Source organism: Tupaia chinensis, unplaced genomic scaffold (assembly GCF_000334495.1).
Source record: "Tupaia chinensis unplaced genomic scaffold, TupChi_1.0 Scaffold000313_1, whole genome shotgun sequence".
Lineage (NCBI taxonomy): Eukaryota > Metazoa > Chordata > Mammalia > Scandentia > Tupaiidae > Tupaia > Tupaia belangeri.
In genome coordinates, this window is record NW_006159806.1 from 4,197,214 (window position 1) to 4,212,013 (window position 14,800).

General features: G+C 38.2%; 1 protein-coding gene across 1 annotated transcript in view; it reads left to right on the plus strand.

Annotated features, from left to right (window-relative positions):
* Nucleotides 1–14,800, plus strand: part of ADGRG6 (adhesion G protein-coupled receptor G6) — a 160,393-nt gene that overhangs the window by 76,424 nt on the left and 69,169 nt on the right. The window contains exons 3-4 of the mRNA XM_014588839.2: nucleotides 1,278–1,901; nucleotides 14,640–14,708. Coding sequence (XP_014444325.1) covers nucleotides 1,278–1,901; nucleotides 14,640–14,708 — 693 coding nt within the window. The remainder of the gene's footprint in view (nucleotides 1–1,277; nucleotides 1,902–14,639; nucleotides 14,709–14,800) is intronic.

The following is a 14,800-nucleotide window of genomic DNA, read 5'->3' on the forward strand; positions in this document are numbered from 1 at the left end:
TGGGAAGAATAAAAGGCAATTGTTAATGAAATATAGAACTATTAGTTAGGTTTTGAAATTGTTTTTGAAAAATAACATTTAAAAAAATTCTAATGTATAAACAGCCTTCCTGGATCCAATTGCTTCCTTAATTACGTAGTAAGTGTTTGTTTTATTTTTTTTTTCAGAATTTTTTGAGAGTTTTTGCTATAGGGCATGTGTGCTTGCTGGAGAGACACAGAGAGAGAAAGAGAGAGAGAGCACGATATCTCTTCTCCTCCATTTTCCTTTTGGGATTTTGAGCACACACGCGGGCACACATGCACACACACCCAGTGTGACTTTCAAGCCACCAGTCTGGGACTTGAACCTTGGTCAACTGCATGGTAGTCCAGCAATGTAACCATTATATCATCTGCTGGTTCCCCTGTTTTTAATTCAATTTTATAAATTTTCTTTTCCTTTTTGAGAGATTTTTGCTATAGGGCACATGTGCTTGTCAGAAAGACGGAGAGATAGAGAGCAAGAAGTCACCCCCTGGGGGGCGGGGGTGGCCACACCTCAATTCCTTCTCCTCCATTCTCCTCTCAGGATTTGAGGCATGCGCACACGTGTGCCCTGCATGAGTTTTTAGCTAGAACTCGAACTGCGGTCAACTGTGTGGGAGTCCAGCGACATAACCATTACACCATCTGCTTGCCCCTCCATTTTATAAAAGTGTTTAGTTCAGAGTTTGAAAAATCTTACCAACCTGATTGGCTGTAACTCAAAGGTTCAGATGTGAAGCCAGCGGTGATGCCCTGCAATACTGAGGCCGTATGGGAATGTCTGAGGTTTATGATCAGGAGCCTCCTTGTACATGCTGGGCATATAACATGTCCCTAAAATTTTGACAGTCTGGGATGGCTCATAGCACAAAGACCTATGGTCTTTGTGGGGTTACATGTCTGTCTCTCCTATTGAAGAAAGAAAGAAAGAAAGAAAGAAAGAAAGAAAGAAAGAAAGAAAGAAAGAAAGAAAGAAAGAAGAAAGAAACTTAAAAGAAGGAGAAAGGTTTAGATGTGAGGTCCAATCATGATTCGAGTTTTTAAAATAGGTGGGATATCTTAGTAGTAGTTTAAGACAACTAGTTGTGGATGATGATAGAGGAAGACAAAGAAGACCAGGAGTGATGGGGCAAAGGGTGTAAAGAGTTAGTAGAAAGTGGTGGAGGACCTGATTATTCAGACATTTTGCATTTCATTAGGTCATGTTCTGGAGTTGATATGCTTTAACTTTGTTGATGTGTTTTATCCTAGTTGCTGTGTCCTTAAGGAATCAAAAGGTCATTTTACCACCAACACTAGATGCTTACCAGGTATCTGTTGCAAAAAGTGTATCCATTCCAGAGCTGAACGCTTTCACACTCTGCTTTGAGGCAACCAAAGCTGGCAATGAAGACCATGACTGGACAGCTTTCTCCTACTCAGATGCATCCTCCACACACTTACTCAGTTTTGGAAAGGCCCAAAGTGACTACTTTCTATCTATTTCTGACTCCAAATGCCTGCTAAACAGCGTGCTATCTGTCAAGGACAAAGAAGACATTTTTACGGAAAGCTTCGAGCAGCTCTGTATTGTTTGGAATAATTCTGTGGGCTCTGTTGGTGTAAATTTCAAAAAAACCTATGAAACTGTTCCATGTGATTCTACCATTAGTAAAGTTATTCCCGGGAATGGGAAATTGTTGTTGGGCTCCAATCAAAATGAAATTGCCTCTCTGAAAGGGGACATTTATAACTTTCGACTTTGGAATTTCACCATGAATTCCAAAATCCTCTCTAACCTCAGCTGTAATGTGAAGGGGAATGTGGTCGATTGGCAAAATGACTTCTGGACTATCCCAACCCTAGCTCTGAAGGCCGAAAGCAATCTAAGTTGTGGTAAGTCTATGGCATACTTGTTTGTTTAGTTATGCAGTAATGATCTATGAATATTATTGTCAACACAAATGTGTGTATGTGTACACATGTACGTGCTTATACATACATGCACACACACACTTACACACACATACAATTATCAAATAGCTCTTTTAATTTTCAAGTCTTCTGTCTTCAGTCACTCATAGCATACGTTTCATTACAAGCCATCCTTATTCAGTTAAAGCTTCTCATCTTAACTGTTCTTAAATTTCTCATATAACGTAAACATAGAACATAGTTTATTACTAACAACAGCAGTTGTAATTATTGAGTCTCAAATAGAAATTTTTTTTTTTGGAGAGGTTTTCGCTATAGAGCGCATGCGCTCGCCAGACAGACAGAGAGAGACAGAGAGACAGAAAGCGAGAAATCACCCCCCAGGGGGGATGGTCATGCCGCAATCCCTTCTCCTCCATTCTCCTCGCGGGATCTTGGGCACACATGCACATGCGCCCAGCGTGAGTTCTAAGCCATCGGGTCCGGGACGGGAATCACGGTCGACTACGTGGAGTCCAGCGACATAGCCATTATGCTAACTGCTGGTTCCCGCTCAAATAGAAATGTTAATTCTATGTTTAAAAAAGAAATTAAGAAATAAGTTACTTTTTTAAAGAATTATTTTATTTATTATTATTATTGTTTTCTAATTTGACCTGAATGAGACAGAGAGAGAGAAAGTGAGAAAGCAAGCTGCCAGGTTCAGGACTCGAACCACAGTCATCTATGTGAGAGTCCAATTCCTCAACCACCATACCACCTGCTGGTCCCTAAGTTACTGTTTTTATTTTTTTAATTAAAAAACTTTTTTTAAGTAATTAATTTTTGTTGAGATATTTTTACTATAGGGCACATGTGCTTACCAAAGAGACAGAGACAGAAAGTGAGACATCACCTCCCAGAGGGTATAGCCATGTCACAGTCCCCTCTCCTCCATTCTCCTCTTGGGATTTAGGGCACGTATGCACACGTGAGTTTCAAGCTACCAGATCAGGGACTCAAACTGCAGTTGAGTGTGTGGGAGTCCAGTAATGTGGACATTATGCTATCTGCAGGTCTCTTAACTTACTGTTTTCAATGACAAAGGTGTTATGGTAATAAGCTGACCTTTATCATCCTAGAATAAAATTGTAATTACCTAAACAACTGCCACCTAAGAAAATAGTATTTACTCAGTTGGTATTAAACATAAAAAATCTTAATAATCAGGAGTTATCAATTTTTTTTTTAACATTTTCTTTGCTGTTTTAGGATGAGCATTTGTATTCAATAGGTTGTTTAAAGTACTCCTCTCTCTGATTGCTCTTTAAGGGACCTTAAATGAGATATTATTGGAAGTTGAAAAATACAAAATATTTAGGGAAATAATTAGTTGTATCAGAAACTATATTAAAATAGCCTTTCAGTAAATATTCTCAGTGTACACAAATTAATTCCGCAAGTCCCTATTTACTTCCAGTACTGATTCAAACACAAAAGATAGAAGGTTCATGATCAGTTTATGTTTCTTTCTTCATGATAGGTTGTGTGCATGTGTGAGTGAGGAGAGGAGAGAGAAAAAGAAAAAGAGAATAAGAAAGAGAGAGAGAGATGAGCTCTCTACAGTGCCTGGCCATGCATGATCCCCTTCCTGTAGTCCTCTAGGCCATTGGATCTGGAGCACCTGTATGAGTGCTCAGCATGTTCTGGGCTGACAAGGCCAGAGATTCAAACCATGGTCACCATGTAGAATCCAGCTTTTCTTAAATAGAAATTACACTGTGCCGCAGAGCTGGCCTTCATATCAATTTTAAATGTCATAAACTAAATCTAAGGTATTGATAGTGTACACTTTTTTAGACACAGAGATAACTCTCAATAACGGAGGGGAAAGTCCTGGTATTTAAAAGTAACTTATTTGTATATGAGTTTGGAGGGAATTTTGTCAGGAATTTGTTCTCTGTACTTTAAACAAAGTCAGACTCATTGTGAAGGACTGAGGTCACCTCCCCAAGTTTCCTGTTTGTGCTGGCCCTTCAGCTTGGGATCTCCTGCCACCTGCCTCTGTGTGGGTAACCCACCTCCTGGTGTGATCTCTGACACTCCTTCAGATGGTAGGAGAGCTATCGAGGGATGAAATCCCAGAGAGAGATTTTGTGGGTTGTTGGAAAGGGTAATACATGACCTCATTTCAGGAGACTGGGACTTTATAAGAGCTAGTGGTGTTCCCTAAGATTTTCTCTTAGTCTAAGATCAGCTAAAGGACCTTTTACTTGGTGAAGGAATTGAGAAGATCAAGTGTTTGTGTTTGGCATAGATGGCAAAGAGTGAGAAGAGGGAGGACCAGCAGTTGGAGTAATGGCTATGTCGCTGGTGTGCATGAGTGCCCAAGATCCCAAGAGGAGAATGGAGGAGAAGGGATTGCGGCTTGGCTATCCCCCCGGGGGGTGATTTCTTGCTTTCTGTCTCTCTGTCTCTCTCTCTGTCTTTCTGGCGAGCACATGTGCCCTATAGCAAAAACCTCTTTAAAAAAATAAAGAAAGGAAGGAAGGAAGGAAGGAAGGAAGGAAGGAAGGAAGGAAGGAAGGAAGGAAGGAAGGAAGAAAGAAAGAAAGAAAGAAAGAAAGAAAGAAAGAAAGAAAGAAAGAAAGAAAGAAAGAAAGAAAGAAAAAAAGAAAAGAAAAGAAAAGAAAAGAAAAGAAAAGAAAAGAAAAGAAAAAAGAGAGAGAAGAGGGAACGGGGAATGGAAATGGTGTACTTGCCACATTCCCAGTGATTGTCTGCAGTCCAGGGCCTGCTTTCACCATGTTGTTGGCCATTACTAAAAAGTCACAATATAGACCTTTCTAATATTTGTCTTTTTAGGGGAATATTTTGTGGACTACAGCAACCCCTCCAAAAATGGCAAAGTGTGTTTAATAAGTAATCATTAAATTGTATTTAAAATGAGTGCTGATTATGTACTAGTTAGTATTTGAAGCACTTTACACTTACTGACTCATTTCCTATATTAGTATAAAAATTTTAATAGACATTTTTACTATATGGTGCATGTGCTCACTGGAGAGACAGAGAGAGATAGAGAGACAGAAAGTGAGAAATCATTCCCCATGGGGGATGGCCACGCCACAATCCTTTCTCCTCCATTCTTACCTTGGGATTTTGGGCATGCACACACAAATGCTTGGCATGAGTTTCAAGCTGCTGGGTCCAGGACTCAAACCAAGGTCAACTACAAGGGAGTCCAGTAATGCAACTATTGTATCTGCTGATCCCAATATGTGATCTATTATTGGACCCATTTTGCAGGTAAGGAATCTGAGGCATAAAGAAATTAAACAGCTTATCCAATGTAAGTGTCCAAGATAGAATTTAAACCCAGAATATTTGGTCTAGAGCCATGTTTCCTGACTGGTACAATTAGCATAAGCAAAATTAGAGGATGTCACTTAGAAATGGAGTAGGCAAGGTAAGTGTCACCAAGGGGAGGAGTATGAAGGTCCAAGAGTCATTTCTTCTGGTCAGCAGTACATTCTGCAGGAAAGCACTAGGTTTACAGGGTGTAGCAATAGCATTTATTTTGAAAAACTCAGAACTTTATTTTTTTTCTGCCATGCTTTTTTGGATACCTTCATATGGTAGCTCAACAAGTTTCTGTTATATAATAGATGTAAGGATATGGTATTATAGGGATTTCTAAACTTCTCTATGAAATCCTCTTGATCAGGGGTTGGCAAACTAGGAGGGCCTCTGGCATGCCACTTAATTTTGTAAATAAAGTTTCATTGGAACACAACCATGTCCATTCGCTTATGGATTGTCTAAAGCTGCCTCTGTGATTCAGTGGTGGAGCTGACTATTGGGATAGGATAGAGTATGGTCTGCCACCCTAAAATATTGGGTTGTCAGAAAAGTCATGACACATTTTCTCATAGAAAAATATGTCATGACTTTTCTTACGACCTAATATTTGTAGAGCTTATTTATTTATTTATTTTTTTTTTAGGTTTTTGATAAAGGGTGCATGTGTTCACCAGACAGAGATGGAGTGATAGAGAGAGACCAGAGAGAGGGAAAGTGAGAAATCATCTCCCAAGGGGGATGGCCATGTTGCAATTCCTTCTCTTCCATTTCCTTTTGGGATTTTGGGCATGCATCCACATGTGCCTGGTGTGATATTTCAAGCCATGGGGTCAAGGACTCAAACCACGGTCTGCCATGTGAGAATCCATCCCTTTAACCACTATACCACTTCTTGGCCCTACTGTTCAGCTTTGTAAGAGAGAACTCACCAACCCCTTAAACTAGTTCAAAACCTCAAGGGTTCAATATACTGAAGTGCTCATTTTGGAAAAGACCTGCTAGATCTCCTGAACCTGAGGAGACAAACCCTAAATGCTATTGCAACACCCTGTAAAACAGCACCCCGTCATCATCAAGCCAGTTTACCACAGACACAGGTGGTGGTGGTAGCATTTATTTGTTCTGGTTTATTCACATTTGTAAACATTGCATATTACACAATCCTTTTAAACAATGAGTTATTTCCAGCATTACAAAAATCTAGATATTTTATATAAAAATGAACTATTGGGTTCTTCTGAGAAAACAGAAAGCCAACCTGAAGCTCATATTTTCACATGGACACATGTAGAAACATAGCTAGAGCTAAGTGGTGGCTCTTTCTGTGGAAGGGTCTTTGCCAGTTTGCCACCAGGTCTGGGACTAGAACTGTGGTCGGCTATGTGGAAATGTCCCATGCCTCAACCATCATGCCATCTGCTGGTCCCCTGTTTAAATTCTTTAAATCAATACAAATTACATCCATTTATGGTGTACAATATGATGTTTGTTATATGTATACATTTAGAATGGCTAATTTGGGCTAAGAACACAAACCTCATATACTTACCATTCATTGGTGGTGAGAATGTTTAAATCAACTCTCAACAATTTTCTGTTATATAATACATTGTTATTAACTATAGCACCCTGTAGCACAATAGATCTCTTTTAACTTCCTCCTAACTGAAATTTTGTACGCTTTAAGCAACATTTCCCAAACCTCTGTTCTACCCACCCCACCCCCAGGCCCGGGTAAACCACCGTTCTGCTCTCTGCTTCTATGACTCAACCTTTTCAGATTCCACATATAAATGAGATCATGCAGGCCTCCTATTTCTTAAACACTGTCTTTGAGACTACTTTCCCAGGCCTTAAGATTACTAGAGTGCATCAGATACATACTCATGTACCTTAGTCATCTATAAAGTTTTCAAAATGATTTCATCAAAGGAGTAGTTAATATATTGGAGTGTCTAACTTTCAGAGCAAAGCTTCTGACATTCCAGGATGATGTTAAACACCCTCATTTCATACACTCAGACACCCTGCCCAGTGTTTCAAGAGTAATGAGGGGAGAGGGAATTTCTTACTGCTTAATCATCAGCTTTGGGAGTTGAAGAATCCTAGTTACTTATTAACTGACAGGAAATACCTGTGATAGAGATTTTATCTAGGTTTGTGAGCTAAGCAAAACTTAAGCAAATAAAAAAAAGTATGTTCTATTAACATTTTAACCTTTTTTTTTTTTTCTTCATTCCGGAAAACATTATGACTTGCTGTTTGTGGCTGTTAAAATTTCCAGCTCCTGATCAGTACAGTAACCAATGGGAAAATTGAATTTTATTCCTAGCATCCCACTAGAGTTACAGTATCCACTACCTAGGAGCTTTTACTCAAGGATCAACTCATGACAGAAAATGGATTTTCCAAAGAGGTATTGCTGAACAAATTTTAGCAGGAAAGTAACATAGTAGAAGAGAACTCATTACATGGAACATTAAAATGTCCTGGGGCTGGCGGTTGGTGTGGTGGTTAAGGGCGCTGGATCCCACATGACTGACCATGGTTCAAGTCTCAGACCTGGCGACTTGCTTTCTCACTTTCTCTCTCTCTCTTTGTCCCTCTCTGGTCAAAATAAAATAAATAAATAAATAAAGTTAAGTAAAGTAATATTTAAAAAATTAAAATAAAAATAAAATGCCCAGTGTGTCAATTCATATATTAAACATCCTAGCTTTAACAAAATCAATATATTATTAATAAGTGTTTCAATAATTTCAGTATTGGACTTTTTCTTCCCCCCTATGCTTTTCTAAGCTCTTATGAGGATTATACCTTAAGAAAATTTCAGCAAGTTTTTTTTTTTTAAATGCTTAATCTTATTTGTCTTTTCCAAAAAGAAGTATTTCATTTAGCACAATTCTTTTTTGGTTTTCTAGCATCTTTACTTTTCTTAAAGCAATTTTATACACAATTTTATGACCTCCAAAGACAGATCATTTCCTTAGTGGACTCTTTAATTATAGGTGCAAGTATTTGCCTGTGTTATAATTCAAGTTTGGAGACTGGCTAGTGTCCATTAGTTTTCACAAAGAACAGGCAGTACCTTCTCTACCAGTTTTATTTATTTTACTGATTACTGCTCTTTCCTGAGGAGTGGTACAGTGTAGCTAAGTGATTAGTCTAAGTTCAAACAAATTACATTTATTTAACAAGCATTTATTAAGCACTTCCATCTATTACCCATTGTCGGTATAGAGATAAAGAACAATTTGGAAGTACCCAACTTTTTTGTTATTCTTTTCTAGGAATTTCTGGATTTATACTGACTTTTATTTTCATTTTCAAAATTTTACACCTTGTTGCATTCCTGTCCTTTAATTTTCAAGTATTACAGTTTTCTCCACAGCTGTAAGACTCTAATTCACTTTTGGCTCCATCCTTTCATCTCTAATAAATTGTTGAGTTTATCATTTTTATACTACTAAATCTTTTTTTTTAGAGAGATTTTTGCTTTAGGTCGTGTGTACTCGCCAAGGAGAAGGAGAGAGGCAGAGAGATAGAAAGTGAGAAATCACCCCCCATGGGAATGGCCATGCTGCAGTATCTTCTCCTCCATTCTCCTCTTGGGATTTTGGGCATGCAAGAACATGTACCTGGCATGAATTTTAAGTTGGCGGGTCTGAGACAGAAACTGTGGTCAACTCTGTGGGGGTCCAGCGACATAACCATTATGCCATCTACTGGTCCCATTACTAAATTATTTTTAAATAATATAAACAAGATAACATTTTATCTTTATAGAAGATTTTATTTTTTGAGAGTATGCAAATTTTTAATGCATAAAGATGACTTTCTTGAAATAATTTTATTTTAACGATGTTTATGAAAAGTTGTAAAATTCATCTGTGTAATGACTCCAAAGAGAAAATTTGGATGGAATTATTTTTCCATTATTGCTTCTTTTCTTTTTTTAAGAAATTTTTGCTGGGACCAGCAGATGGCATAATGGCTATGTCAGTGGACTCCCGTGTAGTCAACTATGGGTCAAGGCCTGGACCCAGTGGCTTAAACTCACGCCAGGCACGGGTGCGTGCATGCCCAAGATCCCAAGAAGAGAATGGAGGAAAAGGGATTGCGGAGTGGCCATCTTCCCTGTGGGACAATTTCTCACTTTCTGTCTCTCTGTCTCTCTTTGTCTTTCTGGTGAGCATATGCACCCTATAGCAAAAACCTCTCTTAAAAAAAGGTGTTGTTTTTTTTGTTTTGTTTTGTTTTTGTTTTTTTTTTGCTATTGAGCCCATGTGTTCACTGGAGAGACAGAAAGAGACAGAGAGACAGAAAATGAAAAAAAAGCACCTGGGGGGATGGCCATGCCGCAATCCCTTCTCCATTCTCCTCTCAGGATCTTGGGTATGCACTCACACATGCCTAGCGTGAGTCCTCTGGGCCCAGGACTCACCCTGCAGTTGGCCATATGGGAATCCAGCACCTTAACTATTACACCACCTGCTGGTCTCCCATTATTGCTTCTTACTGTGAAGGTTTGTTCTCATATTATTTGGACTGTCCTTGAGTAGAGTGTGAGATGAGATGTTGGCTAGCCACTGATCTTTACCACAACCTATGTAGATACGTAGTGTCTCCTTTCAGTAGGAGATTTTGGAAGAACAACAGAAAGAGAAAAAAGATGAACAGCTTTATAAGTTTTCATCAACTGCCCAATTTCTGTTATTACATTTTTTTCTAGAAAATTGACTCTTCAGCCAGCTCATGACCTGGTGTTAAGGTGGCTGAATTCCACATGCCCACCAAGTGGTTCAAGCCCTGGACACCGCCGCTTGTGCAGTTTGAAAAACACTGCTTGCTGTCTTAAGAATGTGTGCCCACTGTCTTAAAAGAAGGGAGGGGTGGAAGAGAAGGGATTGCAGCGTGATTGTGCCCCATGGAAAGTAGTTTCTTGTTTTCTTTTGCTCTGTCTGTCTCTGGTGAGCACATATGCCTTCTGGCAAAAACTTTTTGTTTGTTTTGTTTTGCTTTTCATTTTTTGAGAGATTTTTGCTGTAGGGTACATGTGCTCACCAGAGAGAAAGCAGGGGAAATGGCCATGCTGCAATCCCTTCTCCTCCACTATCCTCTTGGGATTTTGGGCACATACGCAATCATGCCTGGTGTAAGTTTCAAGCCACCAGGTTCAGGATTTGAACCATGATCAGCCATTTGGGAGTCCAGTGCCTAACCACTATGCCATCAGCTGGCTCCCCAACTTTTAAATTTAGTTCCAAATTCTGCCATTAATCTTAAATAACACCTTTTTTATAGCCTTAAAAATCAGCACACACATAGATTATATTCTAAAAATAATTTGTTGATGATAAATATATCACTATCCAGGAAAGAAGATCGTCTCTTCATCATCTCTCAATTTGTGAATCCATCAGCCTAGGAAAATTGACTCCGACATTGACTTTTTCATGCAGTAATGCTGAAAGTGAAGCTGAAAATAAGCTTGCATACACTTTTGTATTTATTTATGTAATTTGGTGTATTCATAATGTAAGATTTCAGTTATCAATTTAATTTCCTTCTAATTAAAATGCATTTTTCACTTGTATTTGTACTTTTCACTAAAACAATTTTTAAAATTTTAATCGCTCTACCAGATTATCATAAAATAGGGTTTATCGAGTATTTATAAAGCAGATTGCTAAGTTGGAAATTCACCTAGAAGGAAATCATAAATAAAGTAATGAAAAGGAAATGTTACAATTTCCCATGAAAAATGCCACGTGTTGAAATTTGTACTTATTATCAGGCAATGGAGTTGATAACATGTCAGAGAATATTGTTAAGTAGATACTCAGATTTCCACTCTCTGCTCTTTCACATATTGTAGTGGAAGTGTAGTCAGCCTAAAAACTTCTTTCCCACAACACAGTCCCTTATCTCCCTTTGTCTTCCAAAAATATTCTATCAGTGCCAGCCATGGACCTAAGGAACCTGTGACTGCCAACACTGTGTGTAATTCGAGCACCACGGGAACTCCATCCTAGAGTCTCTGTTGCATGTCACAGTGGCGGAGATTTCATCAGTCACTTGACTCTTAGAGAATTTCTAGTTTTCAGAAGTTCCTTACTAAAACATAAATACCTATAGGGGAAGTGATTTCCTGTCAAAAGTGAGCACACATTGCAAAGGAGAAGAATAATGGGCCAAAAGAGAAAATACCACCTCAGTCCAGACTCAACTTTTACCTCCTCGAGGGCTCTTTTCCCATAGAACTCTTACTTAGTTTGTGTATATGTGTGTGTGTATGTTTCTTTATTCATCATACTTTTTGATTTTTATTTATTTATTTAAAATTTTACATTTAATCACCATTCATTGTTAGTGTTCAAAATTGTTTTTCCTAGCATGCATACAGTACATATCATTCAAGTAAGAGGGATTACCATGTACATTAGCGTCAACAGATACACACCTTTTCTTGTTTGTGTTTGATAAATGCTCCTCATTTTCTCCCCATCTCCTCTCGCCTACCCCTCCTAGAGTGTCTCTAGCTTTAGTTTTTAATCTTTAAGACTCACCCTCCCTATCTCTGCTGCTTTTCACAGCCAAGTTCCCACTTCTTGCATTCATTCCTCTAACCTCAGCAATCTAGATTTCTGTAGGGCTACTTCCAAAATGTCAAAGCAAAATGTAAGGTCTTCTTGGTTTTTATCTTTCTTGGCCTTTCTGGTAACATGATATTGCCACACCCTTTGTTCAATTTTTTTTTACTTGAATTATGTGAAATCACCTTCTACAAGTGCTGTTTTTACCTTGTCAAGTCTAGTTTTCTTATATCTGACACATAAGTATAGAAATAATTTTATTCTAGCTGGTTCTCTCTTTCAAATCTCTACTCCAGTGATCTACATATCTCTAGATTTTGTTGAGTGTTTACTAACCAGATCTTTTCTAAAAGACACGTACAACTTCTCACGTATCTAGACACCACACAGTTACCTCAGTATCCATTACTGGATCTATTGTTTACCCACTTCACCTGTGTTTGCTCTTCTTCTAGTACTTTCTATCACCTTTTATGAAACTGTCATGTACCAATTTCTCAAGTGCAAAACCAACAAAACACCTTTTATCATCCCTTTCTTCTCCATTTTCAATTAGTCACTAAACCCTATACATTATCTACATATTTCTTGTATCTGTCTCTTTCTATCCTCATTATAGTCCTGTCTGTCTATCCTCATTACAGTCCTCATAATAGTCCATCAGGCTGGAATTGTTAGTATTATTCCTGTTTCTCACATTTTCCCTCTTTTGATTGTACAATAAAACCTCAAAAATGCTTGTTTACAAGTCTAAATCTGATTTTCTCACCTACATTTTCTTCATTGTTTTCCCAGCCCTTTTTTTTCTTTTCTTTTCTTTTTTTTTTTTTTGAGAGAAATCATCCTCCAGGGGTATGGCTGCACCACAATCCCTTCTCCTCTATTCTCCTGTCTGGATTTTGGGCATGCACACCCATGTCCCTAGCATGTTTCAAGCCATCGGGTCCAGAACTGGAACTGTGGTCAATTACATGGGAATCCAGCACTTTAACCACCAAGCCACCTGTTGGCTCCTCCACTGCCTTTCAGCAAATGTTAAAATTTCAGCAGTCATTCATGATGTATGCAGTGCTTATGCAGTAAAGCTTGAGCATCCACCTACTATGTGTGTGGGAAGAAAAGTACATGGTGTTTACATTCAACCGGAACCTCCACAAGCTGCTGATTTCTTCTATATCTGTTCATTCCTACCAGTTTTCTGCAATTAACCTACCCTATATGGCGAAGTCCCCTGGCTTCTCAGAACGTTTCAGTGCCCCTTTGGTATATGTTTTGGAAATTCTTTCCTCCAGTAGTATCCATCTCTGCTCTCTTACCCCCACATCTCCTCCAACCTCATACTGCTTCTTGGGTCTTCTTCTTTGTCATGGATTTCCTGTTCATCTTTCACCTCACTGCTGCGGCCCTTCCTCCTTTGAATCACTGCCACTTTCAAAGCACTTTCATGCCTCTCTCAGAGCATAGACATAGCTTCTGTCCTATGTACCTAATCTATTGTCACTGTGTGCTGAATAACCGTGCAAGCATCTGTGACAGGTTCCCGTTAACATCAAGTCATAGAATTGCCAGTAAAGTTGGGCCTTTCTAAGGTGCCATAATTTCTTCCTTGGACCAGGTGCTTGAAGCAACCAGGAATGATGAAATCATGTCTTTTGAGATGCTGTTCAACTGTTGAGATATTTTCTGCTTATGCACATTATTTTCCTAATATGATCTTTTGTTAGCTCATCCACCTGCTATGCCTCACATATTATTTTCACCGTAGGCTTGGAAAATGTTTAAGCATTAGAATGAAATTCCTATTGCATAAGTGTCCCTTAAAAATGAAATATGGCATATGTTTTATATATATATATATATATATATATATATATGTATATGTACATACAGGCACATGCACACAGATGCACATATATGTGTGTGTATTTTTATTTATATATACACATATAAAAAGAGGGTCTTTAAACCCTTCATGGAAAATGCATATATGAAAAAATAATGCATGAATTTCATTTTTAAAGTCCTCTTGTGTATAGTCTTAGATCTCACATGTATTTATATTTATTCTTGTGTCCTTTTTTCATGATGCAGTATGCTTTGTGAACAGTTAGACTGTCTTCCTTAGTGCTAACCTGTTGGTAAAAGTTTGCTAATTGTCAGAGGGAGATTTGGTGCAACGGAGAAAAATCCACTCTTTATACTAGAAAAAAATCAGTTCAAAATCTACTTCCTGTCTAGAATGAGTCAGTAAAATCTTGAAGTGAAAACACACAGAGATTGACTTGAAGTTAAAAAAAAACATACTTTTGGATTTGCAAATAGCATATGCTAGTATCCATGAACCAAAAATATGCATATTATGTAAGAGTAATTCATAATGCCCAAGTTTACTTTTGAAATCTGTCCTTCTATTTAGATTATTTCATCTGTATGACTTTGTACCACAGCTTTATAATTTATTATGCAAAAAAGCTTTGAACTTTTCACACAAATTTTAAGAAGTAATAACATTCATTTCATGTGTAGATGGCTGATAAGTTGAGTTAAAGATTTTGAGGGTGATTTCAGTCCGTCAGTTTTGCATTTGATAAGATTAAGGCACAGAGAGATCTTAAGCAACTTTCTAATACTGGATTATTACTGGTGGACTCTTTCAGGGCTGCTCTGATTACACCAACCATATGACTCATGATATTTTTTTTCCTGGATGATATCAGTAAATCATAACTCAAATTTATGTATCCCGTCTGTGTCAATCAAGGTTCCTACTTGATTCCACTCCCGGCAGCGGAACTAGCCAACTGTGCAGATCTGGGGACCCTCTGTCAAGGTAGGGAGACAGCGGCATCCTCTGGAGTTTCTGTACTTCCTGCTTACTATTTTGGATAATGTACTGTAGTTGTCGTTGTTTGGATTTTTATC